This window comes from Rhinolophus hipposideros (assembly GCF_964194185.1).
Source record: "Rhinolophus hipposideros genome assembly, chromosome: 4".
Lineage (NCBI taxonomy): Eukaryota > Metazoa > Chordata > Mammalia > Chiroptera > Rhinolophidae > Rhinolophus > Rhinolophus hipposideros.
Window position 1 is genome coordinate 38,371,381 of NC_138050.1, and position 19,408 is coordinate 38,390,788.

At 41.5% G+C, this 19,408-nt stretch overlaps 1 protein-coding gene across 2 annotated transcripts in view; it reads right to left on the reverse strand.

The window, feature by feature from the left end:
• LOC308497040 (low-density lipoprotein receptor-related protein 2-like) overlaps nucleotides 1-19,408 on the reverse strand; it is a 41,691-nt gene that overhangs the window by 2,074 nt on the left and 20,209 nt on the right. Inside the window, exons 14-31 of one of the 2 annotated variants that reach the window (XR_013993260.1) lie at nucleotides 18,282-18,593; nucleotides 17,411-17,623; nucleotides 15,914-16,108; nucleotides 15,200-15,415; nucleotides 13,351-13,589; nucleotides 12,333-12,462; nucleotides 11,927-12,111; nucleotides 11,013-11,199; nucleotides 10,230-10,448; nucleotides 9,642-9,825; nucleotides 8,473-8,674; nucleotides 8,220-8,384; nucleotides 7,841-8,041; nucleotides 6,530-7,079; nucleotides 5,981-6,106; nucleotides 4,790-4,900; nucleotides 3,158-3,405; nucleotides 747-1,224 (exon numbers count right to left, since the gene is read on the reverse strand). Coding sequence is in view for 1 of the 2 variants with exons in the window: in XM_081047091.1 (XP_080903217.1) it covers nucleotides 747-1,224; nucleotides 3,158-3,394; nucleotides 4,790-4,900; nucleotides 5,981-6,106; nucleotides 6,530-7,079; nucleotides 7,841-8,041; nucleotides 8,220-8,384; nucleotides 8,473-8,674; nucleotides 9,642-9,825; nucleotides 10,230-10,448; nucleotides 11,013-11,199; nucleotides 11,927-12,111; nucleotides 12,333-12,462; nucleotides 13,351-13,589; nucleotides 15,200-15,415; nucleotides 15,914-16,108; nucleotides 17,411-17,623; nucleotides 18,282-18,593 (4,150 nt within the window). In the remaining variant the exon portion in view is untranslated. The remainder of the gene's footprint in view (nucleotides 1-746; nucleotides 1,225-3,157; nucleotides 3,406-4,789; nucleotides 4,901-5,980; nucleotides 6,107-6,529; nucleotides 7,080-7,840; nucleotides 8,042-8,219; nucleotides 8,385-8,472; nucleotides 8,675-9,641; nucleotides 9,826-10,229; nucleotides 10,449-11,012; nucleotides 11,200-11,926; nucleotides 12,112-12,332; nucleotides 12,463-13,350; nucleotides 13,590-15,199; nucleotides 15,416-15,913; nucleotides 16,109-17,410; nucleotides 17,624-18,281; nucleotides 18,594-19,408) is intronic. The other variant, XM_081047091.1, reaches the window with a different exon arrangement.

The following is a 19,408-nucleotide window of genomic DNA, read 5'->3' on the forward strand; positions in this document are numbered from 1 at the left end:
GTTTCTTCATTTCACTTTCTATTATGGGTGGAATTGTGTCCCCTCTAAATTCATATGTTGAAGTCACAAACCCTACTGTCTCAGAATGTGACCATGTGCAGAGACAGGTCTTTAAAGAGGTTAATTATGTTAAAATGAGGTCATTAGTTTGGGCCCAAATCCGATATGACTGGTGTTCTGATAGAACTGGAGATTTTAGAATGTAGACACGTACAGAAGGAAGACCATGAGAAGATACAGGGAGAAGTTTGCATCTACAATTCAAGGAAAAACCAACCCATAGCCTCAGAAGAAACCAACCCCACTAACAATAATTTCAGACTTTCAGCCTCCAGAACTGTGAGAAAATAAATTTCTGTTGTTTAAGACACCCAATCTGTAGTATTTGTTATAGCATTCCTAGCAAACTAATACACCTAATTTTTCCTCCAAATAATCATTGGCACTAACTCTGCCTCATTGGTGGAGAATCTCCACATTTTATCCCTGAGATGGTGCCACAGGTTGCTGTTGAGGTAAATTTTATCTGCCCTTTACAATAATATTGTTTGCCCTAGGTCTCACTCAAAAGATAGTCTCTATTATTTTTCCAGGTCATCTAACAGGTGAGGCTGTTTCATCACCTAAATCTTTCCTTATAGGATAAGTTTCTTGAGTGGATTCATGCTTCCAACCCCATTAATCTTATTTTATAAGTGACTCCTTTGGAATAAAAGTCTCCTATGAGGACATTAATAGCTGCTCACCTTTTTAATTCATGTTCTCTTCTGAAATATACAAATGCTCCCAGAGTTACCAGAACAACTGACAAAGCAATGGTTAAACTGAGGGCGACATGGCCAGGGGCGGGTCCATGCACTTCCTCTTCGCAGAACTCTCCACCATATTCCATCAGACAGCTGCATTTTCTCAGCTCTCCTTCTATTGTACAGATTCCCCTCCTATTACAGAAATCGCTGCTACACAGCAGATGTTTTGTCCTCTGTAAGTCCTTGGGCTGAACAGACTCCCCACTTTCCTTGATTTCTGAGGTCTTGCTTCCTCTAGCAAGAATCGGAGGGATGAGTGTTTTTCTGACAGGATAATTCATCCCTTCTGGACCCAGATATCTAGTGTTGGTGGGCTTGGTAGCCTGGAGAGATGGGACAGCTTTTGGAGTCACCCTTTTTCCAGCCTCTGCCTTTTCAGATGTTGGTATTGAATGTATTTTATCTGGATAGGTACCTACAAAAACAGTAGGTATGAGTGTGGGTATATACACATATTTGTCAGTTCAGAACTATTTCAGAGAAATAAGAATTCCAATGAACTTAAGAAGATAAGGTTGAATTTATGAAATCATAAATCATTACCATTACTTTGGATTCAATAAAAAATTATTAAAATTTATATTAAAACAGCTGCATATCTTAAAGCACATACAATGTTTGGATTCAGGATCAGTCTATTTATCATACTAATCTACTTTTAGATGATGATATACATAGTTTTTAGCCACGGTAGTTTCCATCAGTTTTAGTCTATAAGGATTAGTGTCGTAGATCTAAGTACTAAATGTATAGACTAGAAAGATCTTTTTAAATGTAAGTTTGTCTATAAATACTTAAAACTTTTTTGAGTCCAAATAAATTGTAAGTTTAGCAAGATCTATGAGGTGTAATAAAAAGCTACGGGGAATGCTGCTACCACGTGCCAACCAACAGAAAGGCAAGGATCTTTAATATGGGAAGTAGCGAGTTGAAGCTTAGTAACAGTGTGCGACAAGTTTCAACTTGTTTGGTGCAATCAGTCAGGTGTGAGCTATGGTTGAGAGAAGGTGTGTTTTAAAGTGTGCCATAAATCATCCCCATCATGACAATGCTCCGTGTCATACATCCCTTCTGGTATACAGCAACTTCTGTCAAATAAAAACATTACGGTGTGTCCTCATCCACCTTATTCACCAGATCCGGCACAGAGAGACTTCTGGCTCTTCCCCAAAGTCAAAATGACCATGAAAGGTATATGTTTTGAATCAATTCATGACATCGAGGCAGCCATAACAGCACATCTAAAGACACTCACGAAATGACTTCCAGAACTCCTTCAGAAAGTGGCAGGAACAATGGGGTAAGTATGTTCGAAGCAAGGGGGAGTATTTTGAGGGGGATTAATGGTAATGTGTCTTTTACCATAATAATTTTTTTTAAATATAAGCATTCACCATATTTTTTTTTATCACAACTTAAGTTGCAATTATTGAACCAGATTCTGTGGCCACGGTGAGAGGGGCACACATTAGGCAAGTAGTAGGCAACAGGGTGCTTCTAACCAAAGAGTAATCTGAAGCTAAGCTTGTGTTTAAGGCATTTCACCATACTTTCCGTTATTATGAGCACCATTGTTATTCCTCACATGAACACTAAAGACCAAACTACAGAGAGGGAAGACAGTAGTATTAGCAATAAAACTACTTCCTGCCTCTGCTTTAAGATGGTATCACAGGAGTGTTTCCACTCCTGGGCAGTTTAGGGTCTCTCATGGTAAGATATATCCAGAGGAAGCCAGTCTAGCTTTATACACCGAGTACCATTCCCTCCAAAAAGTTATGTGTAAGTCAGGGTAAAAAATTATTAAGGAGCAAAGCCAACTCTTGTGTATAGGTCATCAGAAATGGAAAGTGAAAGTATGTTAGGTTTCTCATTTAGTTTTAAAACCAGGTGGTGAAGTCGCTAAATTTTTCACTCATGGATTCCCCCACCCCTTCTCAAGTCACTGCCAACCTGGGGCTTTCAACAGACCCACCCTCATTTGCAAGACCATAGTATCAACTCTGGGAAAATCCATTATCTTTCCTATTTAAGAAGAAGTGATTAGAGGTAATAACTTGTCTTCCAGCTAGTCAGGTTTTAGGAAGATGAGAATTTAAATTAAGAAGTCAATGAGAACTCTTCACTGTAAGAGTTTCTTTTTATTCCCCCACCCCGCAATTATTTTCTTTACTAGTTATGACCACTTTCAATACCAAGTCCACTGCCTCTTCAATTCTATACCTTCCAGGTGAAAACAAGGTAACAATTTAGAGGATAACAACGTAAGGAATATTGTGGAATTAGATATTACCGAAAATAAGTCACTAATGGTGATGAATAGTGGGTCCTGGTTAGGAGTTACTCACAGCCCATTTCATCAGATCCATCCAGACAGTCAGCACGACCATCACACACTTGTTCCATGGAAATGCATTTCTGACCATCCTTACAGGATTGTGATGGTGCAGAGCATCGGACAGCTTCAATACATTCGTTTGTGTCATCCAAGTAGTACCCACTGGAACATTTACAAGTCTGTCCTTCAGGTTTGGGTAAACAAATATGGCTACATCCTCCATTGTTTTTTGAGCAGCTGTTAGTACCTGTAGATCCCCTCACCCCCCAAAAAATACATTGATTTAGATTTTCTCAGAAGGGTCTTCTGCAAACTTTCAGTAAATGGACTATTAGAGTTATAGGACCCAGATGTTTTCCCCAGAGGAGACAGCTCTTCAATGTAATTCCTTTTAGTCAACTAGGTACCAAGTGATTGGTGATTCTTCATCATGGATAAGGATGGCTTTTAAAAAATCTGGGAGTTCAGACAAAGGACTGGCTTAAGAAAACTTGAGGTGAACTTGGGCTCATCCAAGACCCCATTATGAGTTATCTTCTCCTCTCACACTAAGGACCCAAGACCAGAAGTAAAAGGGTCCTTGAAATAAAGCTCTCTTAAGATGGCAACATGGGGATGGTGGACTCTATTATCCCTCTGAGAGACAAAATTACAGAGAATAGATTGTGATTGCCAGAGGTGCGGGTGAAGATGGAAAAAGAAAAATCTGATTTAGTCAGCCATTTATAGCTTCCCATAGTTCTCCAAAGCTTATAGCTTAAACTTTAACTTCTAGTAGGGTTTCACCTTTTGACATATTCCAGGAATTGTGGAATAGTTATGTATGTAGTGCACATAAAACCTACTTTATGGGTAACAGAGACCCTGCCCATGGTTTGCGAATCTAAGCAACAGATTATCATTTGTGTGCATTATCACACTGAAGAATTCTAAAAAGGCTCTCCTCACAAAGCCAGGACTTGAGGAGTTTAAGCATGACTAATACCAGTATAAATGTTAGCTTTCAAAAACAAAGCAATGGAGCAGCATCCCCTTAAAACCAATATACTCATCACACATGATAGTGGTAGCTATGGTTAGCTATTTGAGCTTACATTGTTGGTGTTATTCTCCACTAGGAACAGATTTCTTCTATTACTACTTTAACTATGCCCATCATCATCCTCCCCAAACCTTCAGTTAGGCACTCCATTTGTGTCTATAAGAAGGGTGGAGAAAAACCTCTGAGAACACCCCAAGTTGATATTTCAAGGATTAGTTAACATCACAAGTAGATACAAGTGACAGTAAGTAGAATGCAGACCAGTTCCAATTTAGAGCTAAAAGGGGGTTTCAATGATATCACTGTTGTAATTAATCTACAATAATAAAACTGAAAATAGAACCCAAGTCTACCAAACCCCAGCCCATGCACTTACCACTATTGTGTCTCCTAGATACATAACACGACTAGTTACATACCAGAACTGTACTACATATAACACATAAAGACAAGAGAGTTATGCAGGGATTTGCCAGAGAAATATTTTAATGGAAAACACAAAGATATTTCAAAGAGATATTGCAGGATGGAGCATCCCCTCCCCGGGGAAATGCAGTAGACGTCAGTGTTGTCACAAGCATTGCAATGTTGCTTACTTACCCTGTTGACGAAGTTTACTGTAAACTTTTAAATCTACAATCTTCTGATGTACTTGGAACCACCGGTTTTCTGAAAGTTCTGCCTTGCTGTACCAAACTTTAGTGACTTCGGCTAAAACGAAAGCCAGTGAACAATCATTAACAAAAGTGAGATTTTATTTTAAGACAACTTCCTGGGCAAAGAACATTGTTCAATATGAAACTATCACTTGTTTGCATAAACTCCAGTTGAGTAACAAGAGTTTTACAGAAGAGACATATATTTTTCTAAATCTTGTTTCGAGAAGAAATTTCAAGATAAATAAAAGACATTCTATACCTTTTTCCAAAATAAAATCAGGTGTTAATAAGCTATGTTGAGCATATTCATATATGTTATGTCCAGATATCTAAAGATAGAAAATTAAGATATGTGACACTTTAAATGCAACCCATACAATTGATGGATAATAATTTTAAACATTGTTCTAGAACATTTCTGAAAATGACTTATGTGCAACAAGAGTCACCAGGGGATCTTAAAATAGATGGCTAAGGTCTTACTACATACCTAATAAATTAGCACCTCGGGAGTAGGACCTGACAGCTTGTTTTTGCAATTCTGACGTGGCCAGCCCAAAGACCAGCATTTGGAAATATATAGAAACAGATTTATTTTAAGCAGCATTTTCTAATTTTAGCAAATCTAGACTCTAGCCAGAAATAATATACTAGAGCACTGTGGTTTAGGACGTCTTTGAATATATTAATACTAGAAATACCCTGCAAGTATAAAATGTTCTATAATTCACCTAGTGCTTTCATGTGCATTTACTCCACTGAAACAGGTACTGTCTTCATTTTACTGGTACGGTTATAGCACTAGCTACTAACTAACAAAATAGTTACACAACTTAGTTCTAATTTCTGGTCCAGTTTCCTCTCTACCATCCTCCAAAGCACAGAACCTCATATAATGTCAGAAATCTCAGGCAGAACAAGACTAAGTATATTGATATAAAGAACAACCAAATAAGTTAAAGCTCCCCCAAGTCACAAAATCACTGTAACACATACATGTTCGATTAAGTAAGTTGTTTAGCTATTCTTCCAAAAGAAAGACACCACCAAAGAGCAGCGCTAAGCAGTAGCACTAGATACTAAGGAGTAAATTCAGATCACAAAGACAATCAGATGTAGAATTAAGACCTACCATCATCAATTGTTGTCCAGAGCATCATGCCTTGGCCATATGTAAAGAGGTTAAGCCCCTGAATTCCCGTGCGATCCACTCTGTATCTAGTGCCATCTTGTTGAATACTTTCTATGAGTCCTCTCCCTAGAAAGAGAAGTTCGGTTCATTTCACTTTGCCCAAACAGTTATGCTCTCAACCCTGTAGCTCTTTAGGTCTCACCCTGCCTCCTGTCCAGGGGGACACCATCTGCCATGCATTCTCTGAAAGCCAGTTCTTCCATCATTCTACTCTAACAGTGATGCGCAAAGATTTGCTCATGCATATTTGTTAAGTTTTTTAAAATTTTATTTCTCACAATAGGACTATTGCATGACTCTGTGGGCTGTTATACGCTACTCAGGATGGGGAATGATGGTACTTGTTTGCAAGGCAGTGCAGAAAATGTGAACTCAGATCTAAAAGCTATTTGCAGTTATGGCTGATGATCAGAAAGCAGAATATCAATGACATCACTCTGACCAAGGTTCCTCACACTCACATTTAGGGTGTAGATAATAATTGCTTACCAGTATCAGCCCAGTACACTCGGGTCCCTGAGTCCGAAAAGGTCAGGCCCACAGGGACCTGGGATTTCTGCCACAGTACCTTCCTCCTGCTGCCATCCATGGAGGCACATTCAATGCTGGAACCATGCTTCCCATCATCCTGGGAACCCAGATCCACAAAGCACATGATTGCAGTAGGTAGATGGAGCACAACAGAGGTTGGGCGGTAAAGGTTTTCACTGAACAAGACAGTGGAATACTGGCCTTTTGAGGAAGCTATGTTGATGTGAGGATTTGCACTGTCAATCCAATATATGTTTCCACTCAACCAGTCCACAGCAAAGTCGATTACTGTCCCCTCCACAGATAAAAGTTTCTTCCAAGACAGCTTCCCGGATTCTTTGAGTCTTAGTAGCCTAATATCATCACGATCCAATTCTGAAAGGTAGAGCATCTTTTCCTGGACAAGGTAGTCCGCTGATGCCAGCTGGTTCACATTGGTAAAGGGAAGAATCCTATGTTCTGGTAAAGTTGCTTGTCCTAGTAAAGCTTCTAGATTTCTCAGATAAATCTATGGGAAAAAGTCAGGTGGATGGTACCAGTTGAGTCCAATTTAATGCGTCATCTTGATTTTGCATTAATATTAAGATACTTAAGTTTAGATTTCCACATATTCTATCTTCTAAAAGCAGGTAGCATTATTTCTCTCCCTTCCTCAAGCTTCAAACACTTAAAATTCTTTGAATTCATGTGTTTTGAAGATTTACTCCTTTGTTAAAGGTCCTCCCCTTTAAATGGGACTCTACTATTAAGATCTTACTGAAACTGAAGTTGATCTTTCACCCCAAAATTTGTCATTTTAAAATGCCAAAACTGACAAGTCATCTAGATGGTAGAAGTTAGGAGTGATTTGCTTGTCAGTACCTTTTATCTTCCTACGATTTGAGAAAAGCTCCCTCACAAAATGTACTTCCCCTCCGGCCCCAAGCTAGAACCCAGCAAAGCTGCTTGTAGCCAGAATTACTCATAACATCAGCTAGGTGCTTGGACAACTAAGCAACATTGTCTAAACTAAACTAACCTTACTGTTTTCTGATGTACTGAGCATTTCGTAAGGGAATTTAAGTAGTAGTGATATTCATTCCATAGCGACTTTATTTTGGTCATGATAGTTCCTAGCACACAGAGAATACTAAAATGTAAGTTGTATTTGAAGAATATTGCAAGGGAAAGAGCCCCTAGTCTTTCTAACTGCATGGAGAACTCACATCACTCAGTCTGAAATAGAATATACCCCAGGCACAGACACGTGAGGAAGCCAGGGGACAGTACCTGTATGACAACAGTGGGCAGCACAAGGAACAGAAATGCAGACTCCTTAATAGGAACACAGCTGAGCCCATCATCGGCAAGCAGGAGTCCAATCGGGCAGTGACAGCTGCCCTTGGATCGTGGACTCAGAAGGCACAAGTGAGAACATCCAGTGTCCAGACAAGGATTAGAAGACCTGGGCTGTAGCACTTCGTGAATTATCTGAAAGAAAACAGCTACATGTCACCGCATGTTACTGAATCCTTAAAAATAGCAAGTGAATAAATCTTGCTTTTTCATCATTACAGATGGATGTCACTCCAGTTTGTACTTGGGCTGCTCATACATGGAGCCTTTTCAGGGAGAATTAAGGGAATATTTTGAAGAGGACATGATAGACCTTGAGTCCATAAGGCTGTTCAAAACGCTTGAGGAGGACAGCCCTGTTCTTGCCTGTCATCTTCTCCATACGCTGTACTGTTCTTGTCTTCATTTCAGACCAGAAGACTTCGTCTTCCAATACAGCAACCGAAAAGGGACTCTTGATCTGTGTTAGCTGCAACGTCTAAAATGGTGAAGGGGAGGTTCCTGAGATGAGTTCTATACAAGGCACATAGCATTTCACACAAGTCTAATACCAAAAGGACACTCACGCTAATACCAGTACCATCAAGGTTGGCAGAACCAATACAGTGAAATTTGTCATCAGACCAGAATATCTTCCAACTCAACTGGTCAAGAACAATGCTAGTTGGTCTGCCAAGACCTTGATTGATGAGAATTTTTCTGCTGCTACCATCCATTCCAGCTTGTTCTATGTGAGGTTCTCCACCAATTTCAGACCAGTACATTAACCTATGAAGATAAAAGTCAGTTTTGAGATGGAGTATTACCTCACAAAAAATAACATCAATTCATTCTTTAAAACAGTGATTTGCAGCCCAGTTATTTTTTCCTCAAAATTAAACTTGGCCTATTCCGTAAGCATAATTGTGAAGTAGTAAAAGATTTCCCTTGATATCTTATAGTGATTGTTTAGTCATCATTTGGGGGTAAGATATCATGACAGTTGTGCAAGAAGGCTAGAAATACATTATTCCCTAAGCCATAGAAAATATCCAGGGAGGCTGACAAGCTTTCCTGGGCTGGAAAGTAGGCTAGTTCCATGGGCAGACATGTGCCTCAGACCTCATTCTTGGCCGCAAACCATTAGATGCATCAGAAACGACTTCCAGTTTCCTGAGGACCATGTTAACAGATTCCTGGTTGAAGGAATTGAAAAGGTGAGAAAAGCAGAGGGAGGAGGGTACCCAGTCTGGGTTATCTTTGAATTCTGAGTTTTGCTCTGATTCTTTCATTTGATATACATACGGCCATCCCAATGAGGCCTTGGCTCTGCCAAGTAAAAGTGTTATCTCTTAAGTTCCTGGTCCTTTGCTGAGAGAAAGGACTCTAGACAGAAGAACCGAGGTTCAACCACCACACACAATTATTCACCCCCACCACCATCACTAAGCACATTATTGTAAATTAAACACTATCTCTAGTTCCAGTCTCCCTTCTCTTATAAGTTTAAAGCCATAACATTCTCCATTCAGAGGTATATCTATTTTGGCAAAGGCAAGTATAAGTGGGCTTTTATAAAGGACTTTTTCCAGACGCTCTATGTGTATGGCTGACCCACATCACCATAAGATCTAAAGTAAAGTCAGATAAGGTTGCTATTCATTTGTTCTGTGTTGAATGACCACAATCAAAGAAGAACTAAGGAAGAAAAACAAACATAAAGGATTTGACCAGGCACTGCGATGCCTGGACTCACCCACTTAGAGGATCTAAAGCCAAAGACAGTGGTTGATTCAAGTCATCGTCTAGGACAATCGTGTACTCAGATTTTCCTCTCCAGACAGCAGTCAGCGGAATCGCCAAAATCTGGCCAGCTGTCCCATCCGTCCAGTAGAGATTCCTTCCAATCCAGTCTACCACTATACAGTCTGACTTTATTCCTGAAGAGAGGAAACCACTCAACATGTGTACTTAGGTTAAATCACAGCTTTTACTACGTTTTAGCTCATGGGCCTGAAGCTAGCATGCCATATTAACTCATTTTTCAACTGGCATATGCATCTCCACCACAGCAGTCTTCTTTAAAATGTATTATTTGTAGAGGAAGATGGCTATTACAAACAATAGCCACTGGCTGATAGTTTGGCTGACTCCTGTGTCTACTGAGATGACATTGCATCTTTCCATTTGTAACCAACCAGCAAGCCTTGATCCCTTTTAGTTAAGGAGATGGAATTAAACCAATGTTTATAATAGAACGTTAATGACCACTCATTATATTTTCCATGTATGTGTATTTAGTGAGGGCCAGATGGAAAACTGCTCTCTACACAAAGGGACACACCTTTTACCACAGTCCCTTTCTTCTGTGTGTCCATGCTTATCCACTTAATACTTTCTGCACCCAGGTCTGTCCAGAAGACTTTCTGATCCACTAAGTCATAGTCAATAGAGAAAATAATCAGGTTCTTGTCTGTGGTTGCCAGAATATCTTCTTTCAAGCTCCGCAATCCATAGAGAAGTAGGTTAAACTGAATTGCCACAAGCAGGATTGGTTCAGTACCTATTGAATAAGAACTGTTTTCAGTATGGTCTTAAGAGGTGTGAATGGTGTACCCTAGCACTGGCTAAGGAAACAGAGCACAAAGTGGTCTTTGCCTTCTCATTGCCAGGGCCGTGATACCAGAAATCTGGTATCTAAGTAGTTCTTCCCTTAAGGTAATGCTTAAGCTAATATCCACAGTTTGCAGATACTTAGAATAAAGGCATGGTTAGCTTAAATTGAAAACCACACTCCTAACTAAATATTTGAGGGTAGGTAGGCAGGAAAGAAGTGCTTGTCAGGACTCTCGACACTTACTCTAACTTCAGGTGAGGCTGACCCTGGATACAGAGGCCACAGTTATGGTTTTGTTATAATAATGCCTTATCAGTAGATACTTTCAGACTCAAATTCAGTACAAGGTATAAAAAGGGTGCTTTGGGATTGTGCTAGGCTTTCTCTGAAGATGGATAAAGCAAGCCTGAGCACTTAAGACCTGAGAAAGAGAGATTTGCATTGGTCTTCCTGGAAGACTTCGGACTTGGAATCTTGTGTTCCCGAGCTTAGGAGACATTGCTCGTTTACCTGTTGCTTTACAGGTATGGCCATCAGGCTCTAGCGAGTAGCCAGGATGACAGGTACAGCTATAGGAACCCTCAGTATTGATACAGGTCTGACTGCAAGGCCGACCGCCCAGCTTCTGGCACTCATCCACATCCTTGCAGATTTGACCGCCACTGTTCAGCTCAAATCCTTGCTCACAAGCACATACCTGAAAGAGGTTGGGAAACATGAAGACTTTCTGAAGACAGTACAACATTGATAAAAGGCCTCAACCTTGCTACAAAAGGCCCAGGGCAATATTTCAGCAACTCAAATGGTTCTTAGGACAAATTTATTTTGAATACAGTCACTCTCTTTTCTTACCAACCCCGCCACACACCTCACACCCTTGATTCCTGAGTGACCAGAGGTGTCCAAATTCAGACTCAGGTACCCAGACCCCCAGCAGAATCAGTGAGTGAAGACGTACATACACTTAACAGCACTGGTTGTTTACCAATAGAAATGTTACTATGACCAGACATCAGAACATAATTTTCTTTTACACGCCCATTAGAATTAAGGTCATGATGTTTGGCGGCTCAATAATGCTAAACTAAAGCACAGGCAGTCCTCAATGGAAGGGCAGGTCACATTCGAAATACTTGTATGGAAGGGACTTTGACAAAAACTCCTTGCTCAGCCCTAAGTGTCAACCAGAGCTCAAGCTGGGGTGGGGAGGACCACGGTAGCAGAGCTTCTGGAGGCTGGGTGGTAGAGACACAAACTAAGGAAGGCACCAGACAGGAGCCCTGAAAGGCCATCCGTGGGAGAGTCAGCTCTGCCGTGTACGACTTGGAGCTTAGGAGCCGTCAGGGACAGCCTGAATGAGAAAGTTGCCCCTGCTTCACTAAAGCAAGCTCAGAGCTGCAGAGAACAGTAACTGAAGAACTCACAGGCCCGTGTGGGGACCGGTAGCAGATGTGTGAACACCGCGCTTGGTGGCATGCTGCTGACGAGCATCTTCCACCCTCATCAGAACCGTCGGCGCAGTCTTCCTTCCCGTTGCACACGAGCGTGAAGTTGAGGCAGCCGTAGGAGCGGCACTGGAATTCAGACCTCTGGCACCTCTTGGGGGGACCTGGAGAGGATGACTTTCTACTTTTATAGTCTACCCTGCAAACATGCCTCCCCCAGCAAGGCTTCCGTGTGTATAAGACGCCTCCATTCTGGTAAAGGAATGGGTTTCAGGTCCTGTAGCCTTTGTTTGCTAAGGTGGTTTCTCACGCAGAGCGGAAGTAAGCGGCAGGTGGCCCTTGAAGCCATTCGCCTTCCCCCTCAGTGAGAGCCCCCCACACTTACATCCCACTTCATCACTGCCATCCCTGCAGTCATGCTGCCCATCACAGTGCCACGAGTCAGGCACACACTGGTCTCCACTGGCACAGGACCACTGTCTGGAGCCACACCGAAGCGCCTTAGGGTCACAGTCCTGAGGAGACAGTGAATGATCAGCTGGCGACACCTGAATTCAGCACCCAGGAAGGGCTTCTCGGAGGAAGCGGTTGCCTGTGTGTATGAGACACCTCTCAAGATCCTTCTGGAACCAGGCCGGGTAGAGGCTAAAAACTTGGAGGTGACACACATCACGAGAAACTTTCTGTAGCTGGAGTTTACACAAGGAGTCTAGGTGATACAAACGTGAGTGGGAAGTGGGAAGAAATGTCTTATTTTGTCAAAACAGGAAGTCTTACTTGAAGAAGCATAAGCAAAACACTCTGCTCTAGAAACTCTTCTCTAGAATTCTTCCCACCGTGTCTAACACACACCCCAGCACATTAATATTTACACAATATTTTGTACCTAATCTGAGTTGGATACTCAGGTGTCGTGCAGGACGTATAAGAGGGAGGGGACATCTGTGTACCTGCTATACCTCAGCGCCTTTAGATCCACTCTTGACCCCTCAGACCTACAAGGCATATCTTATACCCATCTCACTAAAGAGCAAAAGAGCATTGGGGAGTCATTACTTTCTTAAGGTCAAATTCAAGCAAGAAGATTCAAGCCCAGGCTGCATCTCATACAACGTGGGAGCTTCAGTGTACTTTATGGTAACAGGTAAGCATCTCTCTGGGTAGGACATTAAACCCACGGCCATCAAGGCCTAACACTTGCAAACCTACAATAAAAAAAAATCCCTTGAAAGTTTGACTTCCAACAGGAGGATATTAACACTTTGATATAGTTAAGACTGGCTTCCCAGGCAGTGATTATGGGAGATGTCTCTGTTCTTGTTTCCCAAGTTTTCTACAGGGAAGTGTGTGTTACTGTTGTGATTTGAAATCTAGTTTATTTTTCTGAAAGAAGATTGGACTACCTTCTCATCACTTCCATCTTTGCAGTCTAAGTCACGGTCACATAACCACTCTGCCAGCACACATTCTCCACTCCTGGGGCACTTCACCTCCCCTGAAGGGCACGGCAGGGACCAGGTAACAGGACAGCCTGCTTCATCTGAGTGGTCCAGGCAGTCTCGGTTCCCATCACAATGCAGAGAATACGATATGCATTGGCCATTCTCACATCTAAATTCAGATGAACTGCATTTTTCATGAACTGAAAAATAAAGCATTAGGTAAGAACTCAGCTAGATGTAGAAGTGATTTGATGTCAAAGTGTTTTAAAGACTCCCTGGTTTTCTGTTGTCACCTTGGGAACTAAGCCTCAGCAGGTATTAGGGCAGAGAGGTGCTCCAAGGAGTAGGCAGAATAGACCTACTAAGCTATCCCAGAAAATATTTTCTGTCCTGGAGAACAAAGGCTGAGGGACAGGGATGGAAGAACATTGGGATAGGCAGGATAGTAGGATTTCCCTCTGGGACCTTAATGTCACCCATGAAAAAAGAAATTACCCCACAATATCCAAAATACCCTACAATTTATGTTCTTGGACTCAATTCTTACAGATAGAAGTGGCTTGACTTGGTTCAAGAAAAGGGGTCAGGTCCTCTGCAAAACTATAAATCTGTATTGAAAAGTAAATTACACCTTGGGTTTTTCCCTAGTTCCTTCCTTCATCTCTTTCCCCGATGTTGTTCTCATAAGCCCAAGTGCAGTCATATCCTCTAGCTGCCCAGTTGCCTCTAGTATATCCAAATCTGTCATGGTTACTTACCCAGCCTCTTCTTTTTCCCACATCAGTTCTCCACATTCTCTCTTCTACCTGAATCACACAATGTGAGTAAGGTCTTTGCAACACGTCATTAGGCAGAATAAAAATAATGATTGTGTAGCCCATAAAAATCAGGGGAAAGCAATGACACCTCTAAAGGAGATGGCCCATCCCATGAGAAGGCATAGGACCGAAATTAAAATCCTCAAGGAGGCAGATTTTAGGTCAACAAGAAATAATACTTTATTTTGCTAGTAGACTGGTGTTCCACTAATAGAAATCTTCTCGTCGTGGAAAGGAGACTATTACAGCATGATCTTTGAGGCGCTTCTAACTCAGAAACTTTCATGTTAGTTTGTTAACTCTGTAGTAACTACAGGCAGTCCTTATTTGTGAATCCAGCATTTGTACGTTCACCTCCTTGCTAAAATTTATTTGTAACCCCCAAAATCAATCTGCTCACACTTTCATGGTCATTTGCCGAGATGTGCAAAGCAGCAAAAAAATGAGTTGCCTAATACATGTGTTCCCACTTGAGGTTGAACAAGGCAATGTTCTGCCTTCTTGTTTCATGTTTCATATTGTAAATAGGAGTCCTTTTTGCGGTCTCTCTAGGGCCACACTTCTCAGTTTTGTACTTTTCGGTGATTTTGCTATTTAAAATGGCCCCCAATTACAGTGCTGAAGTGCAGTCTAGCGTTCCTAAGTGCAAGAAGTCTATGATGTGCATGGTGGAGGAAAAAAATGAGTGCTAGATAAGCTTTTTCAGGCATGATATAGAGTGTTGTTACCTGTGACTTTAATGTCACTAAGCCAACAATGTACACTCAGTTGTCTTTAAACAGAAACACATAAAACCAAGTTATATATTGATTGGCTGACAAAAATGTTGCGACCAGAGACTCATAGAAACCTTGCCCTGTATTTTTTGCTGGGAGCAATGATTCAATATCTGCTAATTCAGTGTTCATAGCAACTATAGAAGATAACTACCATGAATGAGAATCAACTGAAATTCAGTTTAAAATACTCCCAGGCAGTTTCATGAAACTTACTACATCCTTGTTCATCTTTTTTATCAGAACAGTCTGGGTTGCCATCACATAGCCAGCTCTTCGGGATACAGCGTGTCTTGTTGTCACAACGCAGAGAACAATCTTCGACGGGCTTCCAGCAGTCCAACTCGTCAGACCCATCCAAGCACTGCTGAGCCCCATCACAATGGTATTTCTCCTCAATGCACTTGCTTCCATCCAGACACTGGAAGACCCCTTAAATGGAAAGGGCCAAAAGCTAGCACCATATACTCAGTAATACTGAAGGTTCAAGATTAGATGAACTCACCCTCATTCTGGAGTTTGAGGAGTAAATCGACTGCACATTATTTGAGCTCTATATCTTAGTTCATCTATAAGCAAGCTTTAATCAAGTGCTTGGGTCAAGTCTGTTAGGAAGCTGAACTGAGCTGTTTAAATATGGTCTCATATTTGTTTGGTTACTTTAATGACTTGTTAGAACATTACCAAGTGGTCCATTTAAGTCACTCTATGGCTCAGCTTATACAAAGGCAAATATGAGAGAGCGAGGAATAAAACGGACGCTCACAAAATAAGTGGTCTGACAGACTATAACTTCTATGATAATTTATTCATCCATGATCATTTATCTAGGGAAAGCAAGTATGATTATAATAAACACTCTGGCAATTCATACCATGCAGCCAAAACTGACTCAGTATACCTGGCACAAAAGAGGAGATGGTAACAGACCTGGTCTGTTGCAGAACTGGGAACAGTTCTCTTCATCGGAGCCATCCTGACAGTCGCGCCTGCCATTGCAGAGATACTCCCGAGAAATACATTCCTTCCCATTCCGACAGGGGACAGAGGATCGGGTGCAAAGAAGAGGGGGTGGTGGGGGAAAAGTAGGAGGGGAGGTTGTGGCTGCTCCTTCAACCCCAGGATCTAGAATAAGAAGTTGCTTCAGCAAGTCATTCCATTAGATTTCATCAATGGAGATACGCTTCTAGTGTCTTCCTCCTCCAGAAAACCAGGTCATGGCTAGGTAGCTACATCTTCCTACCTCATAGGAAGAAAAAGTGCAACTGACCAAAAGCCTACTATTTAGACTAAGTGTGGTACATTGACCCATCATTTAATGGCTTTGAATCTGGGCAAATTGTTTTCTCCCTTCAAGTCTATTCACTTTAACTTTAGTTTTTTCACCACCTGATGCTATATTCTGGTAGTTTCTGAAGGAAGGGACTTGTTCTGTCTGGTTCCCTGCTACAGCATCTTATGATCTAGGATAGGGGCCAGCATAACGTGGACACACATTTGTTGAGATGTTGAAGTTACAATACAAAAAGTTACCAATTAATATTCTTCAGCAAGTATTGCCACAACCTAACAGATGTGTTAGCAGAATCATCAAAACTGGGTTTGTTACCAAAAAGTTAACTGTTTCTTGGCATACTTTACCTCCTATGCCGAATGCTTCTGAACCCTTAAGATCAGTTTAAACTTAACCAATGACTCAAAAAGTAAGGTAATTTATACAGAAGAGGGAAATGAGAGACCTCTGCAGGTTGGGTACATAAAAGAGGAATGTTTTTGTCCCTCTTTGTTCCTACTCTCCCTTGGGATTTCCAGCCACTTCTGCTGACAAAGTCCCCTAAATCCTGTGATAGGATTTCTTTTTTTTTTTTTCTGCCTCCTGATCCAAAATCAGATTTTGGACTATGTGCCAAAGGCTTATACAAAAAAAAAAAGTAAGCCTGCCTTAAGTAAGTTAATCTGGATGAAAAAGTGAAGCTTCTATAGGAGAGCACTGCCCTTCCTGGCATCTACAGCTCCAGAGCCGCTTCGCAAAGGGTCTTCCACAGGATCTTACTACTATGAGCAAAGGGGTTTCCTCAGTAAAATCATTTTGGGAAGCTGCTTTAGAGCAAATCTGGTGGATCTCTCTATGACCAGACCAAGAGCTTTGATATGCTAATGGACAAGATGATTCTCAGAAGGGGCCATGCCGTGCAGACATCTCAGGGTATTGCTCAGGGATGTGTGCCATTTAGCAACTTTGAGAACTGTGGTAGATTCTTACTCTTCCAGGACTTGGACAAGTTAGGGATAAGGTCTGCTGTGCTGTGGGTTGGGATAATAGCCAATACAAACATAAAGATACCCAGGTTTTTATCCTATAAAAACACACTGAAGAGAGCCAGGGAACATAGATCTTAACGAATAACCCCACAGAGGAAGACTCGCCTGGAACCTCTAGGTTCTCTGCCAGGATGATAATTTTCCTTATGTATGGTTCTTTTGACACTGAGAAGGGCTCCAGTATCCTTCTGTTCCACAGCACAACAGCGGCTCCATTCATAGTCACCAGGTAGGGCTCATGGGCCGCTACAATGCCGTCACTCCAGGTCTTGTTCAAAGTATATGTTCTATTTTTTAGGAGACTCAGACTTTGCAACCCTAAGGAAGAATCAAGTTCTTACAAGCCGATATAGAATAACATGTGACAGAGAGTACCATTTGATTGAGGTTCAATGACCTCACACTGAAAATAAACACAGGTTCTTCCTATCAAGTTTTGTCGGTTTTAGTTGTATAGTTAAAATAGTCCACTGAAATGTTTAAAGCTTCAGGAAAGCCAGGGGCTTAGGTTGGCCATGTGGGCACATCAGATATGACTTTACCATCTTTACACTAAAACAACTGGTATAGCTAGCTGCTGGGCCTCAAGGACAGCTCGTCGGTGAGAAGACTATTAAATCTGGCTCCAAGGTACAACTTGTACCTGTTATCAGGTTATAATGGAAGCACCTTTATTTCATTTGCAGTGGAAGTTTGGTTCCATTACTTCTTCTAATAGAAATAGAAACAAATGCTGAACACTGCAAAAAGCTACTAAATATGTTATTTCTAAAGTTTTCTCTTTTAACTCATAAGTCTAGACTTATAGATGAGAACTGAGTTTGAGGTAAGTGACTCGTGCCCAAACTTTGTAAAAATCAGAACTTGAGTTTATGTCTACATGGTTCTAAGAATGACTGATATGATTATACTAAAAGCAAGACTCTCACTCATCCCCTCAAGCTTTCTCTAATCATACTGGTCATGCCATGCTTACCTAACCCTTTGGTAGTCCAGAGGATGCTAGATGAGCCAAGGTCTAAAGCCATGTGGGTGTCTGGCGTCCAGGTGCCTGTCCAGACTTCCTGTTTGTTTTTGCCATCAAGGGTCATTCTTTGCAAGTGCTTCCCACTTTCTACCCAGTAGAGCACCCTCTTCGGCCAATCGAGAAGAAGATGAAGTATAATGCTGTCCGTTCTGTAGAGGGTATGTGTGTCTGGGCCAGTAATTCTAGTCTTCTGAATAGCACTTCTGTCACAGGGCAGCCAGTACAAGTTCCCAGTTGATATGTCCACACTTGCTGAGCAGACTGTAAGGAGGAAAAGTAACTCCCATTAGAAAGGGCACTCAAATATGTCCATGCCCCTAAGCTTTGGGTCAAGGGTGGAAGGGAGACAACTGAGAGACACAAAGACCAATCCCTAACGAGCCTACACACTGGTTTGCATGATGACTTCCATCATGTCTACTTTGGATCCAGCACCATGTCCGTCGTAGGGGTTCATTTGACCTCTGCAATTCACTGCATTTTATAAGTTAGATATCTAAGTTGCAAGACTTGCACTGGAATGTAGGTCTACAACTTTGGATTCACATTCCTTCTTCTTCATAAGCTAAGTATAAAAATCAGTCAATTACACATCGACTGACTAGGACTAAAATTGCTATAGGAAAGCAGAGATTGAGCCAAAGTGACACCCGCCAGTGGTGTGAAAGGTCATCAGCAGAATGGTTAGTGAGGAGATCTACAACTAGAAGATACAGATAGGATAGGGACCAAATATATAAAAACCATCAAGTGTTGGTTTTTGGATAGAACAGAGATAGGCACCAACATACAAAGACTGCCCCCTCCTCCCAACCCTACCGCTGTAGCTACGCAATCGGTTCTAAGCTAGGTGTCGCCTTCTCTGGCATGCAGTATAGCATGCAGGTTAAGAGCAGTATTAGGATAGCAAATCAGACTGCCTTGTTTGAAACACTGCTCCAAAATAAGGTGTCGATTTCTGAGCCTCCGTTTCTACAAATGCATGAGAGGAATAGTGCTTGTCTCATAGAGCTGTTCTGAGGATTAGAGTTAGTACATAGGAAAAGCTTAGCATAATGTCCATTATTTTAAAGCAG